The sequence below is a fragment of the Hetaerina americana genome, unplaced genomic scaffold, assembly GCF_022747635.1.
Source record: "Hetaerina americana unplaced genomic scaffold, ioHetAmer1.1.p SCAF_179, whole genome shotgun sequence".
Classification (NCBI taxonomy): Eukaryota; Metazoa; Arthropoda; class Insecta; order Odonata; family Calopterygidae; genus Hetaerina; species Hetaerina americana.
The window spans coordinates 234,580-248,190 of NW_027286740.1; the positions used below are offsets into that span (position 1 = coordinate 234,580).

Sequence of the window (13,611 nt, forward strand, 5' to 3'; positions counted from 1 at the left end):
GTTCGGGGGCGGTATTTTAGGAAGGGGAATGCATGGTTGCGGTGAGGAGAAAGTTAAGGACTCCTTGATGCTCTATGTCGGCACTTAATTAATAACCTAAAGAAAGATCTGATTTGTTGCTTTAAAAGCGAGTTATGGCTAAGACGAGACCGGGAAATCTCACTCTGACAGAGGCGTGGGCTCAAAAATTTTAAGAATGAAGGGAAAGTATAATGGGAGGAAAGCCAAAGGAAATAATTTACGTGGAGGAACGAGGAATAGTGCTTTCCTACATATGAAAAAAAAGAATTGAAAAATATGAATGTGAATATAAATGGCAAAGTTTAGACGATAGTGGTTTTGAAAAAGTGTGCATTGATTCAGATTTTACTTGACGCTGGCTACACAATTTGAAATTACTCGGAATTGATTTTTTTTCCTCTTATCCTCTGGTCAATGTGGATATGTCCGTCATATGTTCAGTGATTTCATAAATCTATGTGGACTCATCGTATTTTTAGAGATAACATATCTCAATTAGCACTTGTTTTATGAAATATACAATGCGTTGATCAAATAAGGTTTGAAGAGAAGAGGTTCATTTCATCTCATCGAAGATGGTCGTCGGCTTCCTCTCTGAATTTTAGCACAGAACATAATAAGTGGATAAATGAATAATCAAATTTAGGTCTAATTATCTGTCTTTTCCTAATTCGACAAAACTTGAGCGGCAATATGCAGCGATATTGGCAGCTGCAATATGCGATTGCTTTTCCTTCAAGTGTGATATATTTTCTACTAATTTTTTCAAACACATTTACAATGTATCTGGTGGTACTTGATGGAAGTCTTTCATACTAGGCGTACACGTAAATGAAGAAACTTTGCAGATTAAACTAGAATGTTTATTTTTTACGACCATGGTCCCGTCGCAGACAGGAAAGATAAAAAATCTAGTGGAATTAGTCTTCCTTCATTTAAATTTTACCGGTTTAACTCATCACTTGTATGACTATCAAAGTGTGGTTGGTACCTCTTGAACCTGGTTGGTATTTCGAGCGTAAAATTAATGTGTTACTATTATTTTCGATTTCTATCTATATCATATATCATTCTGAAGTATCGGAAATATCGTCAATCCAACCATCAAAATGTTGCATTTTTAAACTTAATTTTCTTAGTCGATTTTCTTCTTCATTAATCATGCACTGGTAATAATTGCGTGATAATTCAGCGACGCCTGTAACCAAAATATAAGTACTACTCGTACAAGTGTGACATCCTAGATTCAGCTCCAGCAGCCGTTGGCGTCTCCGCATTCGTTGAAATCCCCAGCGATGATTTCAACAGCTTCGGTGTTCTTTGGCGTTAAAACCACAGCAATGTTGGAAGCCGTCAATTTTTGAAAAATCTTCCTGGAAATCTAATTATGATATGCTCCCTCTTGACAATCTCTTACCAAGGCAACGACTCCGCCCATTTTCATCTGTTGGTATTAATTCTGCCGGGAACGTAAGATCCTCGAGCTGGGCGCGAGTGTTTGCTCAGTACATTTGCTTCCCGTTCTCTTACCACCTTCCTTTTTATCCCCGCTGCGTGCCATCTCCCCCGTCAATTTCCCTCCCCCTCACCCTCGATCTTGTCTTCCTCCATCCGCGCAGAACCCCCCCCCTTCCTTCCCACTTGCGGCACCAGTCGGCAATGACCTTCCTTCCTGCTCTGCGCAAGGCGATACAGCGGCGGCGCGCAGGTCGAGCGACGTCACCAGCTACATATAAGCCTTCCGGGTTCCTTGCCTTGGTTCTGTTGCTCGACGGTAGTGCCCAAGACTGAATCGTCTGCCTGCTTTTTGGACATAGTGTCTTCCTGAGGAGGGACCATTTGAGACAGTGTGAGCGCCAGCGCGACATATCCGCGCATCCCCCTAGTGTCGCCCCCCCCCGGGTCCACTTTCGCCCCCTATCTTCACCTCCTTGGGCCCCTGGCATCCTCTCCTTCCCTCCCTCCCTCAATCCACGCTTCTTCTCGTGAGCCCGCGTGGCCATCCCGCCCGTATCCTCCGCGTCGCACGAAAGGTAAAACGCACCACCACCTCCAATCCGCTGTCCTCGTCTCAACCCCGTCGCCCTTAACAGTATCCTTCCTCCGTCTTCGTGCTTTGCATTCCTCCACCTCGACCACGCGGGTTTTTTAAGCCACCGCTCCCACGTCTCCTTTCAAAAAAGGCCACATTCCCTCTCTGTTTGTCGCCGTATCGGGATCCCGTTTGTGTTCCTCCGCCGCCGGCAGACGTGCCCCGCCGCACTGCGTCCGCCAATTTGAATCCCGGTGTTTCCGGCGACTCGCGTGTGTCTCGAAGAGGAGGATCGCGAAATCCCGTCCCGAATGGAAGTGCCAAGGATCAAAGTGGCGCATGAGAAATGATGTTTCCACGCACTTTTCTTTAGCTCGAGGTGCGATTCGGTGGCTAGTTTACTCGAACGGTTTCATCACACCTGTGAAGAAAGACAAACCACTATGGATATTTTGCTGGATAACCTTTTTCTGTTGGTGCTTCCTAGAAAAAAGATACGCGATCGTTTCCTGCTTGGATCCTCTTCTTGTATGACATCTATTTCACCATGTACAGCATCGATCAAAAGACTAGGACCATTTTCGAATCATGAAACGTCTTAAAATAGTTCTCGAATCGAATATTATTGGAATACTAGGGCGAAATTTTGTCAATTCATAATGTTCCGTGCATAGCTACCGTATCTGTCGATCAGTTGGCATTATTCCCACTTAAAATGTTCTCGGTAAAGGTTGTTTGCCCTCGACAGAATTCTTTCAAGTTGATCTGAGGTCGAACGGCATTAATCCAAGATTCTTTTAGGCAGCAACCGGGGATCAACGGTTTTTGCTCGCCTAATACTCCATCCGCTTTCTCAGGGCATCCCGGCCGTGGAAAACCGCTCCTCTCGATATCCTTCCGTGTTTACTTCTCGGGTCACTGACTCCGACCACTTGGGTGCCGAGCACACCCCATTATCGCCCCCTTCCCCACCGCCCGCAACCCACGGGGGGGGGGGCTGGCACTCGGTCGCCCCCTCCACGTCGCGGCTCCGTCCGTCGGAAGGTCCTTGGGCGCCCCTCCGGTTATCGGGGAGCCAGAGGACTTGGTCGCGGAGGGCGGGCTGAGGAATGGGTAAGGGTGGAGGCAGGGGATGGGAAATCATTGCCCCTACATATCGGGAAGGGGAGCGGGGCGGGAGGGGGAGGTGTTTTGGGCGGAAGGGGGCGGTGGAGGGCGAAGAGGAAGTCTGCCGTTAGCCCCGTTTCCTCATTCGCCACCCAACGCCCCCCCCCCTTTCCCCACCCCACCCTCCTCGCGCCTTCCCCCTCCCGCCTCGCCTTCTCTCCCTTCGAAAAAATTCGGCCAAAAGTTCGAGCTAGTGACACACGGTGAGCCAGTGTCGCGATAAGTGTCCATATTAACCCCCGACGCGCCTCCCGAGTCTTTAAACTGAAGAGTGTCTCACCCGCGGGAAGGGATCGACGCGAAAGATTTCCCAAATCTTAATCCTCTGGTTTGTATGCGCCTCATATTTGTCTTCTTGTCAGAGTTTCCCTCTAGACCTCTTTTGGGACGCATGGCCCACTTCGGTGAGAAGGGGAGAGATTATAATCTTCTAACATTCGATCGGGAAAATAGACGAAGGGTCGTGTTCCTTTGAAGTTTTAAATCCCGCTTGGACTTTAGTTTTCAAATTTCAATCACGGACTTAAATCTTGCAGGCCACGACCTTCTTAAATCACAATGGTTTGTTTGTTTTTTTCATTTCGCACTGTTACAATTCGTCGTTGTCAATTTTAGAGCACAGATGTCCCCTTATGCGGCGTCACTCGCACTAAAGCTTTACTTATAATTCATGATCTTGCTATTCTTTGCTCGGGTTGCTTTCGGGGATGGTGGCAAAGGTCGACTGTTTGGCACATCCTCCGGGAAGTGACTACCTTGTTTTTTAATTCATTATCTCGCTTTATCATTACGGGTGGGCAGGTGGGGTGGTATCTGTAAGTGATGGGTAGAGAAAAATCCTCGTCTTAACGAGATGATTGTCCAGAAGATGATCTGTATGTATCGCATATACATGTATTTAGCCACTGTGCTGTTAAGTCATTTTATTCAGAACTCTGTTCATTATTTTCAATACCAGCTACATATTTAGGAAGCGGTACTGACGACAATTGATTGCTGTAAGTTCCGAATTATTTCTCTAGCATCTGTTGAAAATGTTAACTTGTCTGTAAAAGTCTGTTTCCTTCTTAATTAGCTTACTGTGATAGGTCATTCTGAAAAACCGTGTATCTAATAGGTGATTTTCAAACAGAGAGAAATTCGGGTTATCAGGAGGACAGGCACGAAAGCGGTTTTATGCAATGATGAAGACGTGTCGAGGCATGGAAGGGAAGCTAAGTGTTTTGAATTGTCCTCGTCAGTCTACCGCAAATTCAAAGTCAAGTAGGATGCTAAAAATCAAAGACTGCCGTGCAGAGTTCCCCCCTTCTTGGAGAATCAGTCAAAGTGCTATAAGCTATTATCCCTCGTCTTTGCCACCCTCTTCCTCCCCCCCACCACCATTCCCACTTCCCAGACTTGCAGAAAAAAATGAAAACCCATTCCCTGATCCTTGAATGAGTGTAACGCATTGTGATTTTCCATTGGTTCTTGTCACTGAGCGGGACTTTTTTTCTCTCTTCCCCTCCCCTCCCTCTCTCACAACACCAACGACCTTCCCCCCGAGCAGCACCAGTAGTAGCAGCAGCAGCTCGCAGTAGACATGACCAAGTTGTTGTTCCTGGCCGTGGCGGCCGCGTGCCTCCTCCTGTGCGCCGCCTCGCCCCTCAAGAGGTCCTCCGAGGTCTCCCCGGAAGGAACCTTCAAGTCGTCCCGGCAGGAGGCCGTGGACATCCCCGCGGCGTCTGAGGTGGTGGTGGCGGCGGCGGCGCAGCCCGTGGCCCCCGCCGCCCCCGTCGCCCCCGCCGCTCCCGCCGCCTCCTCCTCGGAAGACGACGATGACGACGACGATGACGACGACTTTGACGTCGGCGTCGATGACGATGACGATGACGATGATGACGATGATGATGAGGAGGAGGAGGCGGACGACGACGACGACGAAGATTACTTCGAAAGGTTCTTTGAGGACATCCTGGGAGGTGGGTTGGCCGCGTAGTTAACAAACACCGCCCCTCCCCCCCCCCTCTCTCCTCCTCCTGCCTGGGTGCGGCCGGAGCGGACCGCTCGAGAACTCTCCTCCTCGCTGCCGGAGGGGGGGGTCACTTTCTTACGTATTGATGCCCCGCGGGGTCGCGGCAAGCCCTCACCCCGGCCGCCCCACCCGCACTACCTCGTTCCTCGAGACGTTTTCGTCCCCATCTACTGCACTCAAACTATTATTTGCCACCTCCCTCTCCTAGTTTTTTATTGTATTTTTGTACATTACGTTTGAGTAAAATGCTTCCGTTGCAGAGAGCATTTTATGTCATAACGAGCCAACGATGTCGGATTACCTGTTCACTGTACAAAAGTTCTTAATTTATAATTACATATGGTAGTGGTTGTATTAGATGTGTCCTCATTCTTTCCTATGTTTTTTTTAATTGTCGAACGCAGAGTTTTTCCGTTGTTCCGCATTGATTTCGCACCTGTTTGAAGAGTTCTTTGATAATTTGACCATTCGGCAACACTAATTATTTTCACGTTCACACTTGGAAGTCATTTACTTTAGCATTTATTTAATATTACTTCATTCTGTGAATACTGATAATTTCAATTAAATCCGAATGCCTTTTGGCATTCAGATTCGCCTGCAGCTTGGTCTTAAGTTAATTAAAACAGTAGCCAAAGATAAACATTGCAATTAAATTGCAGTGAAAATTCAGGTGTAATGAACGGGATGCAAGTTGACGAACTTGAAGATGTGAATTGTATTTGCTAGTAAATTATTGAGGTGGCATTTCTTGTATTTATTGAACTGAAGCATATTGCTTGTTCTGTTTGAAAACGGTGTTTTGTACATATCATTCAAATGAAATGTTTTGAATATTGTTGTACAGCTATATGATATTTAATAAATTATTACTTCTACAGAAAGCTTTCACCTTTCTTTCTAATACACTTATCCTTCGGCCATGTTCATCGCAATGGTGATCTAAAACCGTACGAAAGGAGTTTTTCTACCCGTTCAGATGGACTGTAATTCTTCTTCAATCCTTCAAAGTTCTTATTAAAAAATGATGCTTTAACATTTCTTCAGTATTAGCGTTCTTCTAATGCTTCATAACACGGCCAAACTAATTTCCGGCACTTTCAAACAACGAAACACTAATCTGCATGCTCAAAACATTGATCATGACTAATTTCAGTTTTTAATCACTGGACATTTTTCAGAGAAAATGAGCTACGAATTTTGGCCATTGATCTAAAAATTATAGTAACTAAAATATTGATTTTGTGACATAAATATGTTGCATTAGATGATAACAAAGTTTCCTGTGGAATAAATAAAAGTTACTGAAGAATTTCTAAATAAATCTTCATGATAGTCAATTAATGTAATTATCTACTGGATAAACTCAATTCGGAAAAATGTGGGGATAAAGTAACAAATTAGGACTCAGAGAGAAGAGATGATGCGTTAACTTTGGCTTTCAATTACCGTCACAAAAAGCAAGGACATCAACTTTCATGAAACAGAGAGTCATATTTGAAATAAGGCGAGGTAATTCAAAAAATGAAACTGAACGTAATCCATTCATAATACCCTCTCGGCCAAAATTGCAATCATTCCCCTCTGCTCAAGAGGTCAGCATTGAAAGATAGTCGGACTTATTACATTATTAATCAAATTAAAATCCTTGTGGACGTATCTGGAAAATGCTAGGTTTAAGGGGAATTCTTTAATTTATTCTACCTCTTTGAGGGCAGGACGGTCCAAAAAGGTTTTTAAGTACTCAAAGGCTTTGAATGATCCCTGATAACTATTTTCTGCTAAATATCGCAGGAACTAACTATTGTTTGCCCTATATTATTCCTTTCTCCTTTTCTTTGTTAATTCTGCCTACCTTCATGCTGTCTTAAAATCCCACTCGCTTCCTCCTCCTACCCCGCTTACCCAACGTTCTCCCCTCTATCAAGGCCTCCAACAAACACTGCCTTTCTCTATTTCCTCCATCCGCTTTCTTTGCTATTCTATGATTTCCCCAGCAGCAACCCCTTCACTCCTCTCCCCCCCTACTTAAAACCACAGCGTTTGTCTTCGTCGGTGTCCAACTTCTTTTCTCCAACCTCTCCTCACCCATATCTCAAAAGGTTCCAATCTAAGATCTCTCTCTTGCCTCAAAAATCAGGTCTCGCATCCACAAAGCCCACTGCTCATAATGTAAGTCTTTACTAATCTCGAAAAAAATTAACTTCTTTCTTCCACAAACGTTTGTGGAAGAGCAAAGAGCGGTTGTGGAAGGAAGAAGTAAATTCTTTTCCATTATTAATCGCTTCCACCAAATGACGTCTCCAACCATCCCATATACTAATCTCTTCATCACGTCTTTATTCAGTGCTCCTGATATCAATTCTCTCCCTGCATATGCCTTTACGGGTAATGTGCCACGAATACAATTTGAGAGGAAAAATACTATGCAAAAGATGAATACCGCACATCTCTTTCTTTGAGAGCCAGTTGTTGAACTTTAAGCTTCAACTGTCTTGTTAAAGGAACAGAGGAACAAACCCATTAATTCTCATTCGTAATTATTTTTTACCGCAATGGAATCCTAAGAAAAGAATTTAATTCTCGGATGTGAATCGGATCCTTATCTCTCTCGCATGGGAGGGAGCCCCGTTCCCGACCTCACTAATGGCGCCCTCTGACCCCTCAGTTGACGACGAAGACGAGGACGAGGCCGGCCCCGTGCAAGCCGTGGAGGCCCCCAGCGTGGCCACCGTCGGCGGCGGGAACGTCGCCCCCGTCGCCACGCCCCTCGCAGCGGCCCCCGCACCAGCACCCGCCCAGGCCCCCGCCCCGGCCCCCGCCGGCAACACCAACTCCGTGGTGACCACCCTGGAGGCCTCCGTGATTCCCTCCGAGGACGCCGCCTACGAAGAGGAGGAGGACGACGAGGTGACGTCGTCGGGGGCGGAAGACGCGTCCTTCGAGGAGGACGACGGGCGACAGCCGGGGTCCTCGCAGGAGGAGGAGACGGCGGCGGCCCCCGCGGTGGAGGAGGCGGCGGTGGCGCCCCCAGTCGTGGCGCCCGCCGCACCCCCCGCCGACGAGGAGGACGACGATGACGACGACGACGACGACGACTTGGGTGTGGGAGACCTGGCGGGGGAGGAGGAGGACGATGATGATGATGATGAGGAGGACGACGACGATGAGGAGGAGGACGATGAGGAGGAGGACGATGAGGAGGAGGAGGGGGAAGGGGACGATGACGACGACGACTACGACACGGACGTCGCCGCAAGAGCACGTGAGTCCCAACAACCTCCGATTAGTAACTCCATCGAGAATCACTGACGGGATCCGGATAGAGAGTAGTGTGTGGGGAAGGGAGGCAGAAGAGAAAAGATGAGCCGCATTCTTTTGCTAGTGAGGGGGGGGGGGGCAAAGGACGCGGCGGTGGTGGTGGATGGCGTGTGGAAGAACTGATTGATTGCATGTAGATCGCGTACAAAAGTGCTCTCCTTCCTCCCTTCCCAACTCCCCTCTACATCGCCTAAACCAACCTTCCCCAGCGGTCGTACTCGACTCTGTTTGCTGCTCAGATACCGTGTAAATGGGGTAATTTATTTTTTAATTTATTGCATAATTTATTGAACTGCCACAGCTTCGGGAAGCTGTGATTCCCCGACGAACCGATTGAATCGCCGGAGACTTGAACGACCGATCTTCCCGCGAATGAGGGCTGCTGGACGACCTTTCGTCGACCCGCCCGACTTGTCCATCGCGAGAATGAAAATCGCAAAGTCCTTTCCTCCACCGTCAAGCGGTTGGCCCTTTATCCCGAAAGCCTGGGTTAACTCAAGCCTACGATGTGCACTCATCACCGTAGGTCTGACCAGTCAGTGCTTTCATCAGTGGACGTTCGTGGACTACTGACGGTGGGCCTGGAATGGTTTACCAAACCTCTGCACTTTTTTATATATGTCCCAATTATCTCTTGTACATTTTAAAAGACATGGACGAGACACAGGAGGACCCTTACAGGTGTGTTTCCAGCCTGGCCCTGATGTTATTTTGTCAATTTTGATTCTAGAAGTCAAATCCATTCATTCCCATTGACTAATGACTATGTAATGTAAAATTTTTCAAAGTAATATTTCAACTGATTACTTGGAGACTGACTGTATGTGGCCCTAGGGTAACCTGATGGGCCATAAAGACAATAAATGGTGACGGATGACTCATGGACTGCTGTATTGTTCTTAAATGACTTATATGACTGTAGCCGAGACTTGTCTGAATTTTCAAAGTAATATCTGGGTCATTTGCTGAAAACATTCTTATCGAATGTAATTAATTGATGGTATCCCCTGTGAGTGAGATTGGCAATAATTATTTCTTAATCAATAATAATTATACTAATTCACTCAAGTCTCGGCTCGTGGTACTATCTATATTTCTGTTTATAATCCCCATATGCTAGCATGTATATGATTCCATCATCAGCATTTCTACTTGTTCGTGGAGATTGGAGATGTACACGTGGGAAAGATGGTTGGTTTTTCTGGTTAAATTTAAAAAGCAGCTGAAGCTGAAATCCTTTCCCCCCACTATGCGAAACTTAGATTAACTAAATTACTCGTGTTTAGAATGAGACTTCAAACCTACCCTTTCTTTAGCATAGTACAAGTAAAAGCACTTTATTTGCAATGATTTCCGAGTGTTAAAAATTATATATTTAAAAATTATTCATACGATAATTTAAGTCGTACATTTTTGTCTGTTTTTGTTCCATTTTTCTTATAATTATTCAACTGTTACCGTCAAAATGTTGTTAAAGGCTTGATATGGTTGCGTGTGTAGTGTTCATGACATTTTTTCACGCTTCATTTCACTGATATTTTTGAAAGATTGACAAGTCTAAGAAAAGTTTTTCAATTCTTTGAGAAGAGGATCAATAATGTTTCATCATCGTAGAGATTACTTTTGACTAAAATTTAAAGGTGAACTCAAACAGAATACAAACGTGTTTCAGGATGACGGAATTTTGCTCAAATATCTTCACGATATTTTAACCTTTGGCACTTAAGTAACAACGAATCTCTTGGACCCCCACCACGGATAATTACACTAAAATGAAATCTGCTTAAACTGCTGGGCGTCTACCTCTCGTCTAAACTTGGACGTTTACAACAGTCGTTAAATGTGAGAACGCCTTTGAGTTTCCATGCTGGCAGTGGGCAGGACGAGCTGACATTGATTTTGACATTTTCTCAATATCAATACGCTCATAACGGTCTTCGCCTTCTTTCACCGTGGCGTATTCCTTCGATGACGCGTGTTTCCGTGGAGAACAGGTTGGGCAAAGGGGGACGCAATGAAGGTCAAGGAGCCAGTGGTGGCACGAATCAAGGTCAACCGTTTCTCAGGATCATCTCATCTCCCAGTTCCCATTGCCCCACCCCAAACCCTTTCCTCCCCCCCCATTTCCCATCCCAGCCACCCCCCGAAACCCCCCTCCCTCCCTTGATCCCCACCCCTCCCTCCAAGGGCCCCCCTTTTCATGGGAGGCGACCTCGACGGGTGGTTCTTCCCACGTAAGACCGCCGCCGCCGCCCCCGGGGGGATGGAGGGGGCAGCGTTTGGTAATTGGGGGATGGGATCAGGGAGGGTGGACGCAGGTGCGTCGCCTCCTCCGAGTGGCGTTGACTCTCTCGCCGTCGCCCGTAAGGGAAGAAGAGGGCGCGGCGGCGGTCCACTTATCGCCCTGACCGACAAACGGCTGGAGAGCGCTGGAGCCCGTCTTGAGGAGAGAAGCTGAGCCCACTGACACGGATTCCCTCCGCAGGCGGGCGGGCGGGAGCAGCAGGGCGAGTGCCGTTGCGCCCCGTTCTACTCCGGCATTCAAATCACCACCCACTCTCCTCCCGGGGGCGGAGATTTGAACGCGCGCGTCCTTCGTCGTCCTCCCCCCTTATCCTTGCCCCCGCCCCCACGAGAACCCTTCGTTTCACGCCCCCACCTCCCTCCGCCTCCGTCGCCTGCCCTCCATACTCACATCCTCCATCCATAACTAATGCCTCCACGTCCGCAGCTCCGCTGCTCCCACATTAGATGACCCCCCCTTGCAACGCCCCTCCCCCGCGACCATCCTTTTGATTCCTACCGACAGCCAATCTGGACACAATTCCCTTGCTTGGGAGTGATATTTTCCCACCCGTATTCGTATCAATTGCCACGCTGAAGATTTCTCCGAGCGTGCTTCTTCCTCATCATAGAATAAATAATGGGATTCATTTTAAATGAGGGATTAATTCTTCTTCCTGAAAAAACTTGTAACTCTCCCAGCGGTTTAATACTTGTATTTATGAGGCCCGGGGAGAGCGTAGTACTTTGCGTAGCATTGCGTTAGTGCTTTTTGTAAATAATATCCTATATTCGATGCCTATGTCACTGTGAAAATGTCGATGGGAATATTTTTAAATCTATTAAAACGCTCTTTTAGAACCGGCATTTCTTTTAGGTTAAAATTATGTAAGTAATTGAAATCACTCCCTATTTCTCTGGATTCCTTGTTGACAATGCTCTTTGATACGGAAATTGCTTAGTTCATAAGATATTTAAGGCATAGAATTCAAAATATCCGCAATGCATAGTGGGAAATGTTCGCTGTATCCACATTTATCTCTCCACAAGATGCTTTAATTAGGTGGATGAGGAATACAATTGGCATGGCCTGAATTATATCTGGCGCAAAATATTTCCCCAGTGAATGCCCTAAATGAATGAATGTTACAGGGGCAAACAGATGTTCACTTCAATGTTACACTTAGTCAAAGAATCAGTGCTAACCGTGGGAGAGGATGTTGCCAAAATAGTTTATTTTTTCCAAGATATTTTTTGAAAGTTTTGAAATATGTCGAATGAAAAAGTACTTTGGTAAAGGAAATTCGAAATTAATAAAGTTTACTTCGCCGCATAAATACTGAGGACATATATTTTCACCTTTATAAAAATTCAATGGCCAAAATGAAAGAGAACAAAATTGATAATTAGAACGAGAAGGTAATGTTTATAAATATGCGGAGCATAAATGAAAATCAAATATTTAGAACATAAAATTAACGTAAGAGTTACTAAATTATGCAATATACTCAGTTTTATTAATATAGATTAAATGTGGAAATATAGAGTTGCTTACGATATGAGTTGTAATATTAAGTTAATTTCTTTGCAAATTTCGTAAGAATTCTTGAGAATATGATCGTTCCAAAGCAATCAGGTCATATCCTATTTTCAATATATTTTCTAAAAAGGGATACATTCATTAACTTATAAGATAATTCAAGCAATAGTTTTGGTGTATCCGTCATCGATTCTATGTTTGGTGTTCCTGGACCAGGCTCATTAACCATTTCGAAATGTTTTAAATGCTTATCGCAATTCGTCAGTCGCATTTTTTCCAATTTGTTTCCAATTAGTGAGTGTTTTCACCTCAAAAATCCATGCAGCCTTTTCTAATTCAAAATTCGCACTATTCCCTCAACTTATCTACATTGACTAAGCGCAAGTTGCCACTCTTTGATGCTATTTTCATAACGTCAGGTAGAATAAACAGGGCTTTCTGCGCTAAAAAAGACAACACTTTATATTTTCTCCGCCTCAAAGTAATCCAAATTATTGTAGTACGAATCGTATATTGAATTATATAACATCTATGTGCGTACTTCTGACACATGCGATAGCAAATGTCCATTCATGAATAATTCGGCTCACTCTTTTAGGATCGTCTAAACACTCGTCGCACGCCGATCACGGATCTACTTCCTATCGCTGAATGGATCATCAATATTATTTCATTTCCTCTCGAGAACTTACCATCATTATTAATCCATAATAATCGTTTTAGTCAGCCTGCTACTCTTTTGCCAGAAACACCCTTCTCCCCGAGTTTATTGTCTTTTCACTCCGGCCAGTGCCTTCTTAATATTTCTTTGATTCGAAATTTTCCCCTTTCCTTCCCGTCCAGTTTTCCTTTCGCATTTTTTGTTTCAAACCTCCTGTGTCTAAAAATATGTTAGGCATTCCTGACCCAAATCTGGTTGAACATTAGTTCCATACGAGTATGAATTTATTTATGAATATCGTTTGCGTATTTAATATATGAATCGTGTCCTGGTATCTGGAGTTATCTTCTTCTTTGCTGTCAGAAAGTGATTCATCTAGTCGAAAGACTCTATCGCTTGTGCCGCTTCAGTTCAGTCCCTTTTACATGCTTTTATTTCTCGATTCTTATTCCCTCATGCCAAAATTTTCTCGAGTGTTTGCTTTCTTAATTTTACGCTTCTTTGCTCCTTCCAATAAATATTAGCACCAGCCTTAAATAATTCTTGTCTTTCTAACGCTCTTTTGATTTTGT

The 13,611-nt window shown here is 45.1% G+C and overlaps 1 protein-coding gene across 1 annotated transcript; it reads right to left on the bottom strand.

The window, feature by feature from the left end:
* Positions 1-8,119: 8,119 nt before the first annotated feature.
* On the bottom strand, positions 8,120-13,076 carry LOC139687193 (uncharacterized). The gene is made up of 2 exons (XM_071584316.1): positions 13,071-13,076; positions 8,120-8,470 (listed from the first exon to the last, which is right to left on the bottom strand). The coding sequence occupies exons 1-2, from the start codon at positions 13,074-13,076 to the stop codon at positions 8,120-8,122; spliced, it is 357 nt and encodes a 118-aa protein (XP_071440417.1).
* Positions 13,077-13,611: the final 535 nt, after the last annotated feature.